This window comes from Sciurus carolinensis, chromosome 8 (genome assembly GCF_902686445.1).
Source record: "Sciurus carolinensis chromosome 8, mSciCar1.2, whole genome shotgun sequence".
Taxonomy (NCBI): Eukaryota; Metazoa; Chordata; class Mammalia; order Rodentia; family Sciuridae; genus Sciurus; species Sciurus carolinensis.
In genome coordinates, this window is record NC_062220.1 from 16554080 (window position 1) to 16566646 (window position 12567).

At 34.5% G+C, this 12567-nt stretch overlaps 1 protein-coding gene across 2 annotated transcripts in view; it reads right to left on the bottom strand.

The window, feature by feature from the left end:
* Positions 1-361: 361 nt before the first annotated feature.
* Positions 362-12567, bottom strand: part of Trim24 (tripartite motif containing 24) — a 112900-nt gene continuing 100694 nt past the window's right edge. The window contains exons 13-19 of one of the 2 annotated variants that reach the window (XM_047560487.1): positions 11819-11891; positions 10351-10519; positions 8118-8446; positions 7292-7424; positions 6260-6334; positions 4743-4892; positions 362-3948 (exon numbers count right to left, since the gene is read on the bottom strand). In XM_047560487.1, coding sequence (XP_047416443.1) covers positions 3739-3948; positions 4743-4892; positions 6260-6334; positions 7292-7424; positions 8118-8446; positions 10351-10519; positions 11819-11891 — 1139 coding nt within the window. In that variant the 3' untranslated portion in view covers positions 362-3738. The remainder of the gene's footprint in view (positions 3949-4742; positions 4893-6259; positions 6335-7291; positions 7425-8117; positions 8447-10350; positions 10520-11818; positions 11892-12567) is intronic. The other variant, XM_047560486.1, reaches the window with a different exon arrangement.

Consider the following 12567-nt stretch of genomic DNA (forward strand, 5'->3'; position numbering starts at 1 on the left):
CTCCTGCCTTAGCTTCTAGAGTCACTGGGATTACAGACATGTGCCACTGGGCGCAGCCACAGATATCAAAAGGCAGGACAAGTTTGGAGCCATCTTGGCAAATTAGTGAGACCCTGTCTCAAAAAATAAAAAGGTTGAAGATGTAGTCCAGTGATGGAATACCCCTAGAGTCAATCCCTAGTACTGTGAAACAACAACTCTCATAACATTCACAGTAAAAATTCCATCAACTTTTATTAAAATCAAAGCATCTGGTCTGCCCCTCCCATCCCCATAAAAAACAGAACGTAAGACTACTGCCTCAGATGTCCTTCACAATAAGCAAAAACCTTTATGGAGAAGTCTGTGATATGATTGGTTAATTCTCAGGAACATGAATTACCTGCATGTGGATTATGACTCAGTAATGTCCATCCAAGATGAAGGTGCAATACACGTTTGTAAAGCCATCAACTATTAATTTATGTAGTAAAATATGTATGTGGTTATTTGAAAGAAGGAGCTTGATAAATCAGATGGATGAACTCAAGGTCATGTTCATAATTTTAATGGCTAATCAGATCATTTGATTTCACTCATTCATATGGATAAATAGAAATTGAGTACATCTTCAGTTAAACCTAAAAACCTTTCATTCACATACAGTAACTTACTTTTGGGCTTCACATTAATTTGGATCAGGTCTCAATAGGAGGAAGAGTTCCTCCTTTCAGATTCTGAGAAAGGTCAAATTTAGAAGCACTGGAACAGCAGAGGACTTTGAAATGTAAATTCACAAATGGAGCAATTGGACTGTGGAGTTAACCTTGTTGAAAACTTTCCTAAGCTATATGCTATTGTGTGGTAGTAAAACAAAGTCTGTTCTTTAGGTTGGAAAATAAAGTACAATTACCATGGGAAGAGGGCAGTTCCTTTTCTTCCAACATGTTCCACTTTCCTGTGCCCGTTCAGAAAAGCAGAGCTTGTTAATTAAAAGGACAAAAGGCTCGCACTGCCAGAATCTGATGTAAAGATATATTTTGCCTTTAACATGGTTTATCTTAGTCCTTTATATGTCTGTCATAGCTATATGAGTCTCAACTGTGTCCTTGGGTTTCCTACTGCCAGAAAGATGAGATCCTTAGCACCTGGAAAGCAACTGAGTTGAAACTCTTGAAGTCCCAATTCCGATAAGGTCTGTTCATTTATGGCTGTGGCTAAAGTTGCGATCACATTCAGCAATGGGGTTCTGCAGCTAGGTTACTGGGCTCTTAGTTTAAAATCCTGAGGAAAGTGTCCCGGAGATTTTGGTCATAGGTACATACTGGAGTGTAAAAGTTTAACACTGAATATTTTTTTGGGGGGGAGGGTGCTTTCAAAATGAGTATGGGATAGCGTGAGGCCTCTATTTTCTAGCTTTCATTAGAATAGAATTTAAGAACTATTTAGTTGGGATCCACCTGAGCACATAGGCACTTGTTAAATAAGGTCACAGGACTTAAGAGACCACTACGAAAGGGTTAATAGGAGAGAGAAACCAAGACATTTGCTTTTAATATAATTTATATTATTATATGATTACAGGAAAGATGGTTCTCAACTGCTTTTCATTCAGCAAAAGATGGTAACAGTGAAAAAGAAATACTGTTTTAAAAGGTTAATATGGCACTGAATATAATGACAGTTTGGGATACATTAGTAGAAATTCTGGCTCAGATAAATTTAGGAAATTATATTTTTTTCTCTCTTAAGCCCTACCTCCCTTAGTGATAATTCTACCTGTATTGCTCTGTTTAAACTAAGAAGACAAATAAGACAAGTGTGGGAGAACAAACTACCAGAAGAGCAGTATTCTAAGATACCAATAATAAATGTGTTAGCAAAAGCTCTTATAGCTGCTGGGCTAAAAATACTGGAGTAAAAACAGACAAAAAGGTCTATGTATTATCAAAATTTGTTCACATACTAATAGGTGAACAAATGTCAAATGCATATTCAAAACAACACAATAACAAACACCACCATATATCACGTTTTTGGAAAAATGATTAAAACTTTTTAACAATACATTATTAATATATTATGGATAAGACCTAAGTCTATATAGAAAATGGGAAACTATTGCTAATAGGTATTTTCTCCTTATATTTTATCTTCAGAAATACCTGAAAATCCAATGAATTACCCACAGAATATTTTCAAATTTTCCATTTCAAGAAATAAGGTCATGTGGATAAAACCAAATCCTCTATTTTAATTCATGGGAGGTAATACAACCACAGAATTCGAGTTAACTGTACTTTTATTCTGTCTTCCTAAAAAGAAACAGTTCCTCCAGATGTTAATTGTAGTGTCTTATTAATAAAGGTTTACTCTGGTAAACTAAAAATATCCACCTGTAAGTATTTAGTCAAATGTTGGATTAGTATATGGCAAAGCAATTTTCTTCTTAACCTAATTTCCTTGACAGTTCATCTGGTCCTAAAAAAACACTGAACACATAATGAATAAATGGATATTAAACTAGCTGGGTTGACCTGTTAACAACATGCCTGTTCTTAGAATACAGATCTTTCGTATCTCGATCAGAATGAAAAAGAAATTCTGGTTAAGTCAGATCAAGGATGAAATTTGGGGTTCTGATTCTTATTCTTAAAAAACAAAACAAACAAACAAACAAAAAAAACCAGTAAATAGATGCACCAGAAAAAAATATTTTCACTCTAATTTCCCCCACATACCTGCTCTCAAATCTCACAACACGTTTTCATTTTAAAGACTGAAGAAAACCATAACAACTAGTCCCTTTCAGGGGAACTTTTTTAGTGCCCGAGAGGACATATGTTGAAGAAACCTCAAATCGAATATGATGTGCCCAGCTGTATTTTATATTTTGAATAGTTCCACTAAAAGCCATATTGAAAACAATGAGGATTGTTATAAACGGACATCTGCACAATTAAAAAAACCAACCAACCACACATAGACACACAGCAAGACCAAACATGTGCACACTTACTTCCTTTAGGGGAGAAAGCTAAAGAAAATCTAGATCTAGAAATGTAAATGGCCTTGAATACCTGCTACACCAAACACCTCTATAAACAAGATAAAAACGAAAACAAAAACCAAACGTTTGTTTTCCTGATTTTTCTTTAATACAGTTGCCATCTTACAAGATATACCATTAGGTGCCTTTGTAATAGCAGCTAATCTACCCTTTCATTGCACCAGTTGGCATCCTGGGAAAGATCCTTACCACTCATGTTTGGGGAGCACTGCTTTTAAGTACAATAAACCTAGCTCTTAGGTTGGGCCATAATTAATGGGTAGTGGCATTAACTTCTATAAACAGATTAACGCACACATCCAATCCACATTAAAATTTTAACTCAGAGTTCATACAAAGTCTATTTCCCTTCTATAGTAGCTATTGCTCCAAATTGTGGTTCTGAAATTCAAGAAGTGGGAGGAATGTCTCTTTATTTTATTGTTGATGCTTCTTACTTTCTTCCTTTTCTTCTACCATCCTTTCTACCTCCCCTCCTTTCTTTCATTTTTTTTCCCATTCATTTCCTTCTTTTTAATGAGGTTAAAAGAAATGGGTTATTAAAGAAATCAAAGTCTAGTAAATGTCAAAAACAGATCAGAGAGCTCACAAACTCTTCTTTGTATCGATGTTAAATTACTGACAAAATGTTTTTTTTGAAAACAAACAAAAAAAAAAATCTAAAAACAAGCATATGCCAATGGTGCTGTTTATTTAAGCAACTGGCGTTCCTCGATGCTTTTGAGACGCTTCTTCCGGGGCTGTACAAAGTCATCATCTGAATCATCACTAAATTTATTATCTTCTGATTCATTCCTGAATTCTAGTTTAGGAAACCTTTTTTCTGGATAAAGGTTCTTTAGAAGTTCTTCAAAATAGCTTTCAAGTTTTATACCGGCATTGGCTACTTCTGAGTCAGGCTGTTGGATAAAAATAAAAATATGAATTAAAAAATAAGACCAACTTTTTAGACAGTCAGTAAATGTAAACTCTAACATTTCTGTTTACCTTTGACTCTAGAGATTATGAATATCAATGAACTGTTTTGGAAAATGTTTATGTACAGTCATTAACAAAATATATAAGTATTGGGACTGGAAAAAGTCTACAGATCAGCTGAAAGTGAAATAAAAGACTGCTTTATCTGTACTGTCCACAAAGGAGGTAGAAATGGTAGGTAGAAATGGAGGTAGAAATGAATTACTGAAGATAGATCAATGAGATGCCATAAGCATAGGATCATGGTGTTTTTAGAACAAATTAAAAGAAATGTGGTACTGTGGAATGAGTAGCAAAAACACAGAACAGAACATCAACAAAAGGATGCAATCTGACAGATGTTCAGATGAACTGAGATGAGAAAAATTTAAATGAGAACTTCTTGGATATATCCTTAATATTTCAAGATAAACATCAAAAAGACTAAAGTCTGGAAGTGTAATATTCCAAGATAAAAGAATGAATACTTTTGGTTTAAAAGAATATTTTCTAAATTGTCCTCAAGTTATCAGCTCTAACTTGCATCTGCACTCACCATACAATAAGCCTTTGAATATAAATGTAGGCAATCTTTCTAATTACCTCTTTTATACCCTGACAGACTTGCAACATCAGAAATTTATTCCAGTGTACACATCGTGGTCTCTTTGTATATTTAGAAGGGGTCCAGGCTAAGAGTACTTTCACGCATTGATATTTATTCTTCCCACCTCACCTCATTGAATTCCGCGCAGTTCTGAAAGATCAGTCTAAAATCAGCTACAAAATCTTCAGGTTTTGTGTACATGAAATAATCTTCTTGAAGTCTTTTCTTGATAGTTGACAAGTCCATTGGATTTTTAATTATTTTGTAATAATCAGGCACCTTCAAAATAAATGAGATGTTGTAATACAATAACTGACTTCTCTCTGGTCCTAAATATATTCTATAAGACGGGATATAAAACTGAGATTGTTTTCATTCCTCTTCTCTATACAGTTTTGTTACTGGTAAGAAAACCTGCACAGCAACATTGGGAAACATATATTGCCTTCCACACATTAGGAATGTTCTCTTTCACTTTTTCCAAAAAATGTTTCCAATATTTTTATGAAAAACTGTTTTCACATATTCCCTGTTAAACCTTCTCTAGTCTCCCTCTTCATTATTAAGCAAACAGCAATTACTAGAGAAAAAGCTTTATTCTAGCTGAATGAATGATTTTACTGCATACCATTGTAGCAAGTGGTAAAGAAGGGCTTAATCCCCAGCTCTGTGGCTCAGTGGTATGATCCTACATAAGTTACTTGATCTGAATGAAACTTCATTTCTTCATATTCCAAATATGGATAATCCTAGGGAACTTGTAGGACTAATGTGATGATATATACATATCAAGAAAAAGGGGACATTTTACTGTTGCAGCTGTAAGCCAGGATCATAAAAAGCATCAATTTGGGTTAAAAAACTTTAAATCTGTACTGGTATTACCAGCCTCTTTTGGGTACAAAAGACCCTTTTCCCCTTAAAGTATTTATTTCCTTTTCCTATCTCAAGTTCTCAAAAGTTGCTCTTAAGAAAGAAGCTGATTATTTTCAGTGAAATGAATTCACCTAAACCAGTTTTCTTTGCATTAATTTTTTCAATTTATCAAAAAAAATTTTTTAAAATTATTACATTTAAAAAGAAATTTCAGATAGCATAGAACATATTTTGGGTAGTGAACCCTTTTTGCAGCATTCTAAAAGAATGCAACAAAGTAATATCAAACTTTCAATATGAACCTGGTGGAAGCCAATGATTAATATACGTACATTCCCTTCCTTTTTTTTTTTTTCCCCCTGTTGGTTAAAAGTCCACTTATTTCTTAAGTCTAGACCTATAAATCAAAATAAGTACAGAAAATTTGGGGAGTCTTTACCTAAAATGTGAAGTTTTATCCCCAACAGCTTAGAACACATTCCTAAACCTTCTGAGATACAAACACAGAAATCATCTGCAAACAGTAGGTAAACGAGTTAAGATGAGAAGAATACTTGAGAAACGAACAGAAGCTTTTAGTCAATTACTTAACATTAAAATGTATCTATTTAGATTCAAAGCATTCCATATGTATAAATAATTTTAAGATTTGGATTAGATATAAGAAACTATTGAAAAAATAGCATGGAAAGTAGGTTCTCATGAATGAAATTTCAAAGAAAAAAATCATCCCATTGTATAAATATGAACTAGATGATATTAATACTTACAGTTAGAGGAACAGGGTCTTGAAAAGCCAGACTCATCTCATGACAGTAAAGAAATAAAAGGAGGCGTTCACACTTCTAAGCAAAAATAAATAAATAAAAATATAACACAACAATAAAGTCATAGCTTATTTTCCTTAAAAGAATTTCATAGATCTCAATGTACCACATTAACAATTAAAACCTGATGAATATACAGGAAAAACACTGAATATTGACATTTTGCTTTCCTTCCCAATGAGTAACTAGTGTTTGATAATTTAGGATGTATGTGATTGAGATATTTTGTTCACTATAATTAAGTGAACAGAAATGGAAGCACTAGAAACCCATTTGAAGTTCTTTACAATGAATTCCACTAACCCAGTTTATGTACTGCGAATTAACAATCAATAAAGGAAGACCACAGGGCTATTAAGAGATCCAGAGGTGGAGCCTCTTCTTTCGAGTGTTGATTCTTAAGGCCCCTTGCATTCATATGGTCCCCACTGCAGGTGCTGCCACTTCTCTGCTTATGGGTTTATTCTAGGGTAGTACTAGCAACAAGTGTTTCTGCCCTTTCTTGCATGTCAATTTCCATACTGTTTTCTACTTAATAATTTAGCAAGGGATGTTCTTTAGTAGTTTTAACTATTAGCTTAACCTAGTAGCTTTAAATATTAATTGCAGATAAATATATAAGCTGGCTTTGGTACAAATGTAGTACTACTTGGTGAAAGAATAAAATAATTTCTAGGAAGAGTGAATAGAAAAGGCCATCTTGTTGGTGCCAAGTCTCAACAAATTCTGAGGAAGAAGACTTATCTGTGGTAAAAATGAAAATATTTACTCAAGGGAGACTAAAGTTTAAAAGACCAAAATCTATAAAAGAGAAGATATTTATCTTGTTCAGATACAGTATTTTAAGCTTCTATGGTGTGTGTTAGTCTTTCTTTAAGATTCCTAATTCCTACAGAAAAAAGAAATTAGTTTAAAGTTTAATGCACTAACAAAAAGTTGTCCACCACTCTAGGGTTGAAATGCTCAAAGACTTACCCTTTTATCTATTGGTGTTAATTTAACAAGGCCTTCAGTTTTCCTTTTTTCTGAGTTGTGACTGGGAGCATCACAATCATATTCAACTTCTGGCTTAGATAAGTCTCGGCAGAAAGTACAAATCCACTCTCCACTGTTGGGTAAAGTATTTTTAAGTTTCTAATGCATCATGTCTTCCTTTACTAGTTCCCTTTTCCACCTCCTCCTACATGCCATCTATGATATGGACTTGGCATAAATTTTAATCACTAAGTATTTATCCCACATCTACTAGGTACAAAGTACAACGAGGAAAGTGGAAACAGCAGAAATTTAATGCCAGGGCCCAAGTCCAGTTAAAGTGTAGTAAAAAGGCATGAAATTCATACATGGAAAAAAAAGAAAACTCACCTTAAGTAAATAAACATTAATGTAGGGCTGATGTGAAGTATAATTAGCATTTTTACTCAGAGGATTCAGGATAAAAGAAAAACTCTTGGTATTATTATTGCAACTGGAAGTTTAAATGGATCTGTTATTTTTTTTTTTCCCCCTTATAACAGGTTTTCTAAGAGAAGCACAGGGAATAGCAGACAGGGTATGGGAAATCAAGATTACTATTAGGGACTTGGGAGTATACATTTGCAACAAGTGGAATTTCATGTAAGTTTCTACACAAAGGTAAAAATCATCAATTAGCTGATTACTGGTATTTATTATTTTGCAGTGCTAGGGATTGAACCCAGGGCTTCAAGCATGCTAACCAAGCACTCTACCACTGAGCCACACCCCTGCCCTGCTGCTATTATTTATAGTGAAAGAATGTGGAAAGGGAGGTACTACTTACCTTGGAAAGTGTGTCAATGTGGGCACATGACAAGAAAGATGGAACACTTTAGGACACTTCTCACAACACAGGAGTTCCCCTCCGTTTTGACAAACTGCACACCAGTCCTCATTGGGGTCATCCTCCTTCCTCGTCTCTCCAACATGAAGAGGTGACTTCTGGGAGGCATCTGACCACTCGGACTTCCCATTTGAGGAATTTTCCTGGTGGAGTCCAGGCTGATCTCCTGTGCTGTCAGGGGCATCGGATCTTAGCACAGTTTCCTCAGAAGCAGAGTTCTGACTGCTATTTAAGAGCAGGGAAGTAAGTATGCTTCTTGGATAGTTGGTCTGCAATAAGAGAGAGTATATTAAAAAAAATATACATATACATACATATGTACATAATGTGTATTAAGTTTGAAATTGGCATTTTTGCATTATATATGTGTATATATCATTGTTTATCATATATGTATACGTAAACACACATGAATGTTTTTTGAAAGTGGCTTTTTGGTGTTAGCACTATTTCAATTTTAGACTATAGACTACTCTCAGAGGCACCTGGTGACTTCAAAGGGGTCTAATGAGTACTTCTGAGAATAGGATATGTTTATCACTAACTGTATTAGTCTCTAATGATATAGAAGACAAGGGCATAAAGGTGTGGATAACAGGGGAAATTTTAAAATCTGCTGATGGCTAAAAAAATCAGAGACTAGATGTGAGTAGTTGGGAAGACAACCATACAAACCATAAATATAATGTAATTTTTTGGAGCCGTTAATTCAAATTATACCTACCACACAAAAATTATACTTCGAACATGAATCTAAATTTTGTGTTGGATCCTAGGATAGTGAAGGTTTCTAATACACGTTTTCTCCTTTAAACATTTTTTAAAAAAATTTCAATGTAATAAATGTAGATATAGTTAAAAGGACTCATTCCTTGGAGGCAACGATTTTTAAATTTAGTTTTTTTTCTCCCCTGCTATTTACATTCATTTCTTTTTGTTGCTCGTTTTTGAGATATGGTCTTGTGATTTTGCCCAGACTAGCCTTGAACTTCCATGTCCCCTGCATCTGCCTAGTCACACAATACTGTACCCAGCTTACCATATTTCTAAACAAAAGGTTTCTACAATAATTTCTTGGATCTTCCATTTTCAATTTTTTAAAAATAGTATTGGGGATTGAGCCCAGGGGCACTTTACAACTGTGCTAGAACTCTAGCCCCTCCCGGTGAACATTTTGAGACAGGGTTTCACTAAGTTGCCTAAACTAGCTTCAAATTTGTAATCCTTTTACCTCAGTCCCCTGAGTAGCTCTGAATATACACATGCACCACTGTGCCTGGCATGGATTTCTTCTTTTTTTTATTGGTGCATTATAATTATAGATTATATTGGAGTTCATATTGATATAACCCTAAAAGTGTGGAATATAATTTGCTCCAATTCAGTCCCTACTACTTCCCCTTTCTCTCTTCTCCTACCTCCCCCTGTTACTTTCTTCTACTTTATTGGTCTTTCTTCTATTTATTTATAGTTTTTAAACATTATTGCATTATAGATATAAAGGCGAAATTTACTGTGAATTTTCGATTTTAAATACCCTGGTTGTGTGTGTGTGTGATTTTCCTGCTGTAGAATATCTGTAGATTAGGATTTTATATTCTGACTCTACACTACCTCCTTAAACCACATGCACCACTACCACTACCATCCTCTTAACAGTTTTTAGTAATCATTGCTTTATTGCTTTTTTAGTTCGTAGGGGTCAGTATAACTGTTTATAGCTAGCATCTACTCCAAATGATCTGTCATAACTGGTTAAGTATTCTGAGATTCAAAATTTTTGCTAAATGTGTATTCATATTATATCCTGATTGTATCACAGTTTTTAGTTACTACTGTATTCAGGTGTTTGTTTCATCATTATGATTAAGTAAATATTGTCCATTGTCAAACCACAAAATGTACTATTGACTACATTCTCTTTCTTACACCTTGTGTTTTCACTAGTTTTTTTTTTTTTTTTAATTTCTTTTCATTTGCTATTTTTCTAGGTACCCATCTCTATGCCAATCTCTGCAGGGTTATTCAATGCTTTAATATACTTCGAACATTTTTCTCCCTTTAGATACATCTCTGTAGAGTCTTCTGTCCTCTTGCTATAGCTAGTGTACTGGAGACGATGCTTTTCTTACCCCCTAAGTATGAGTAGTATTGCAAGCACTGATGTAATTACATTTTGAGGCCTAGATTCTTCATCTGATTCTTGTTTCACTATAACAACAGGAAAATCATAATTTTCAGGTGGTCCACTGTTTTCTTGTTTTATTCGGATTGGCTCCAACATGACCACTGGGACTTTGTGTGTAGAATCAGCTCCTGCTGGTTTGCTGGAGGAGCCAGAGCTGTAAGTGTAAAAGAGAGGGAGAGAGAGAAAGAGAGAAAAAAAAAAAATTACAGTAAAAAATCTCACAGCAACTATAAAAATAGTACTCTGGAAAATGCTGTATCTTCATAACAAAATACTTCATGTCAGTAATAAATGATGCATAAATTAAATGTAATCACCATATGCACGTTTCATTTATGATAAAAATGCTTTACATACTAACCTATCCAAGTAGTTACATTATATATCTGGAAGGACAAATAAAATATGGCTTAAAATAAAAATGACTTCAAAATTCTGAGGGTCTATAAAGGGCAACCAGATTTGGTACCTTTTAAGTATCCTTTTGTGGGCTTTCCTAGTTCCCTTTCTAGCCAATGACAATGAGAACTTGAGGCTCTCATTAAGAATTTGTTGTCACAGTGTGAAAACCAGAAATTATTTATTACTTAAAGAAGTTAGTGGAACGAAAACCTTGTACAGATAGCCACAATGTTCTCATGAGATTATAAGCAAACCTTTCCCTTCAGAGAATGTGAATGTGTATTCCATTTAAGAAAGTTAAGAACTGGGTTCACTATCTAGGGCCAATTTTTAAACATAAAGAGAGGAAGAGTAAAGTAGCAACTTAAAATCTCAATAACTGTTCATTTTAAGCAGAATGAATGTTTGATCACTAGAAAAGTCAGATAATAATGAAATTATTGTTTCTTTTCCATAAAATTTTGATTGTATGTGGTGCTTTCATACCAAATTTTCCTTGCTATTATGTTAATATCAAATATATTTCCAATATAAATAATTTTCTATCTTTAAAGATAAAGGTATACTTAATCCTTCATTAATTTATTAAAATTTTAATTAAAGATAAAAGCTGTTCAAAATGCACTGAGTATTAAAACATGTTGAACAATAGCAAAATAAATCTGATTACAGATTTTATGTACAGTTGCCCTCCGTATCCCTGGGTTCCACATCCATGGATTCAGCCAACATGTGGATGGGAAATATTTGGGGGAAATAAACTGCGTCTATACTGAACATGTATAGACCTTCTTTTTTTTCAAAATTCCCTGAACCATATAGTATAACAACTATGTAAATAGTATTTACATTGTATTTGGTATTATAAGTAATCTAGTGATGATTTAAAGTACAAGGGAGGATACGTGTAGTTCATATACAAATACGATGCCATTTTATATAAAAGACTTGAGTATCTACAGATTTTAGTATCCTCAGGAGGGTCCTGAAACCAATTTGCCATGGATACTGAAGGACAACTGTACTAGAGGATATGGTTAAGTCTGGTTACCTTCCTCGGCTCCCAACGCTGGAGGCACTAGGTGAACGTATTGGGGGGTGGACACTAGTCATAGTAACAGGTCCTAAGGAGGGGGAAATCATACATATTCATAAATGAATTGATAATTAAGTTTGAAGTCCTGTTGAATGTGCTCATTTGTCACTACAATGAAACTGGGAACATGCAACAAAATTCTATGAAACATAAGCAGCTGCCAAAGTTCAAGCATAGTCTGTCATATCCTATTAGAACAGCAGGATTTTCAACCTCAGCACTGTTGACTTTGGACAACAGAATTCTTTGTTGTCAGGGATTGATTGTGCATTACAGGATGTTTTGCAGCGTCTCTGGCCAATACAAGTTATGAATTGCCAGTAGCAGCTCTCTACATGTTCCAACTTGGAGTGTGACAATCAAAAATAACTCCAAAAAAACATGGTAGAACCTGTCTGTAATTCCAGCTATTCAGAAGGCTGAGGTAGGAGGATTGCCAAGTTTGAGATCAGTGGTAGTGTTCGCCTTGCTTGTTTATATATGCAAGGCCAGGGGCACTTTACCACTGCCTTTATCCCACTTTATCCCAGCCTTTTTTCAAATTTTCGAATTTTCAGACAGGGTCACCCCAAGACACTGAACTGGTCTTAAACTTGCAATCCTCTGCCTCAGTCTCCCGAATAGCTGGGATTACAAATGCGCTACTGCACCTGGCAAAGAATAAACATTTTTGTTTAATATGTTTTATTGGCCATGTATTGCTC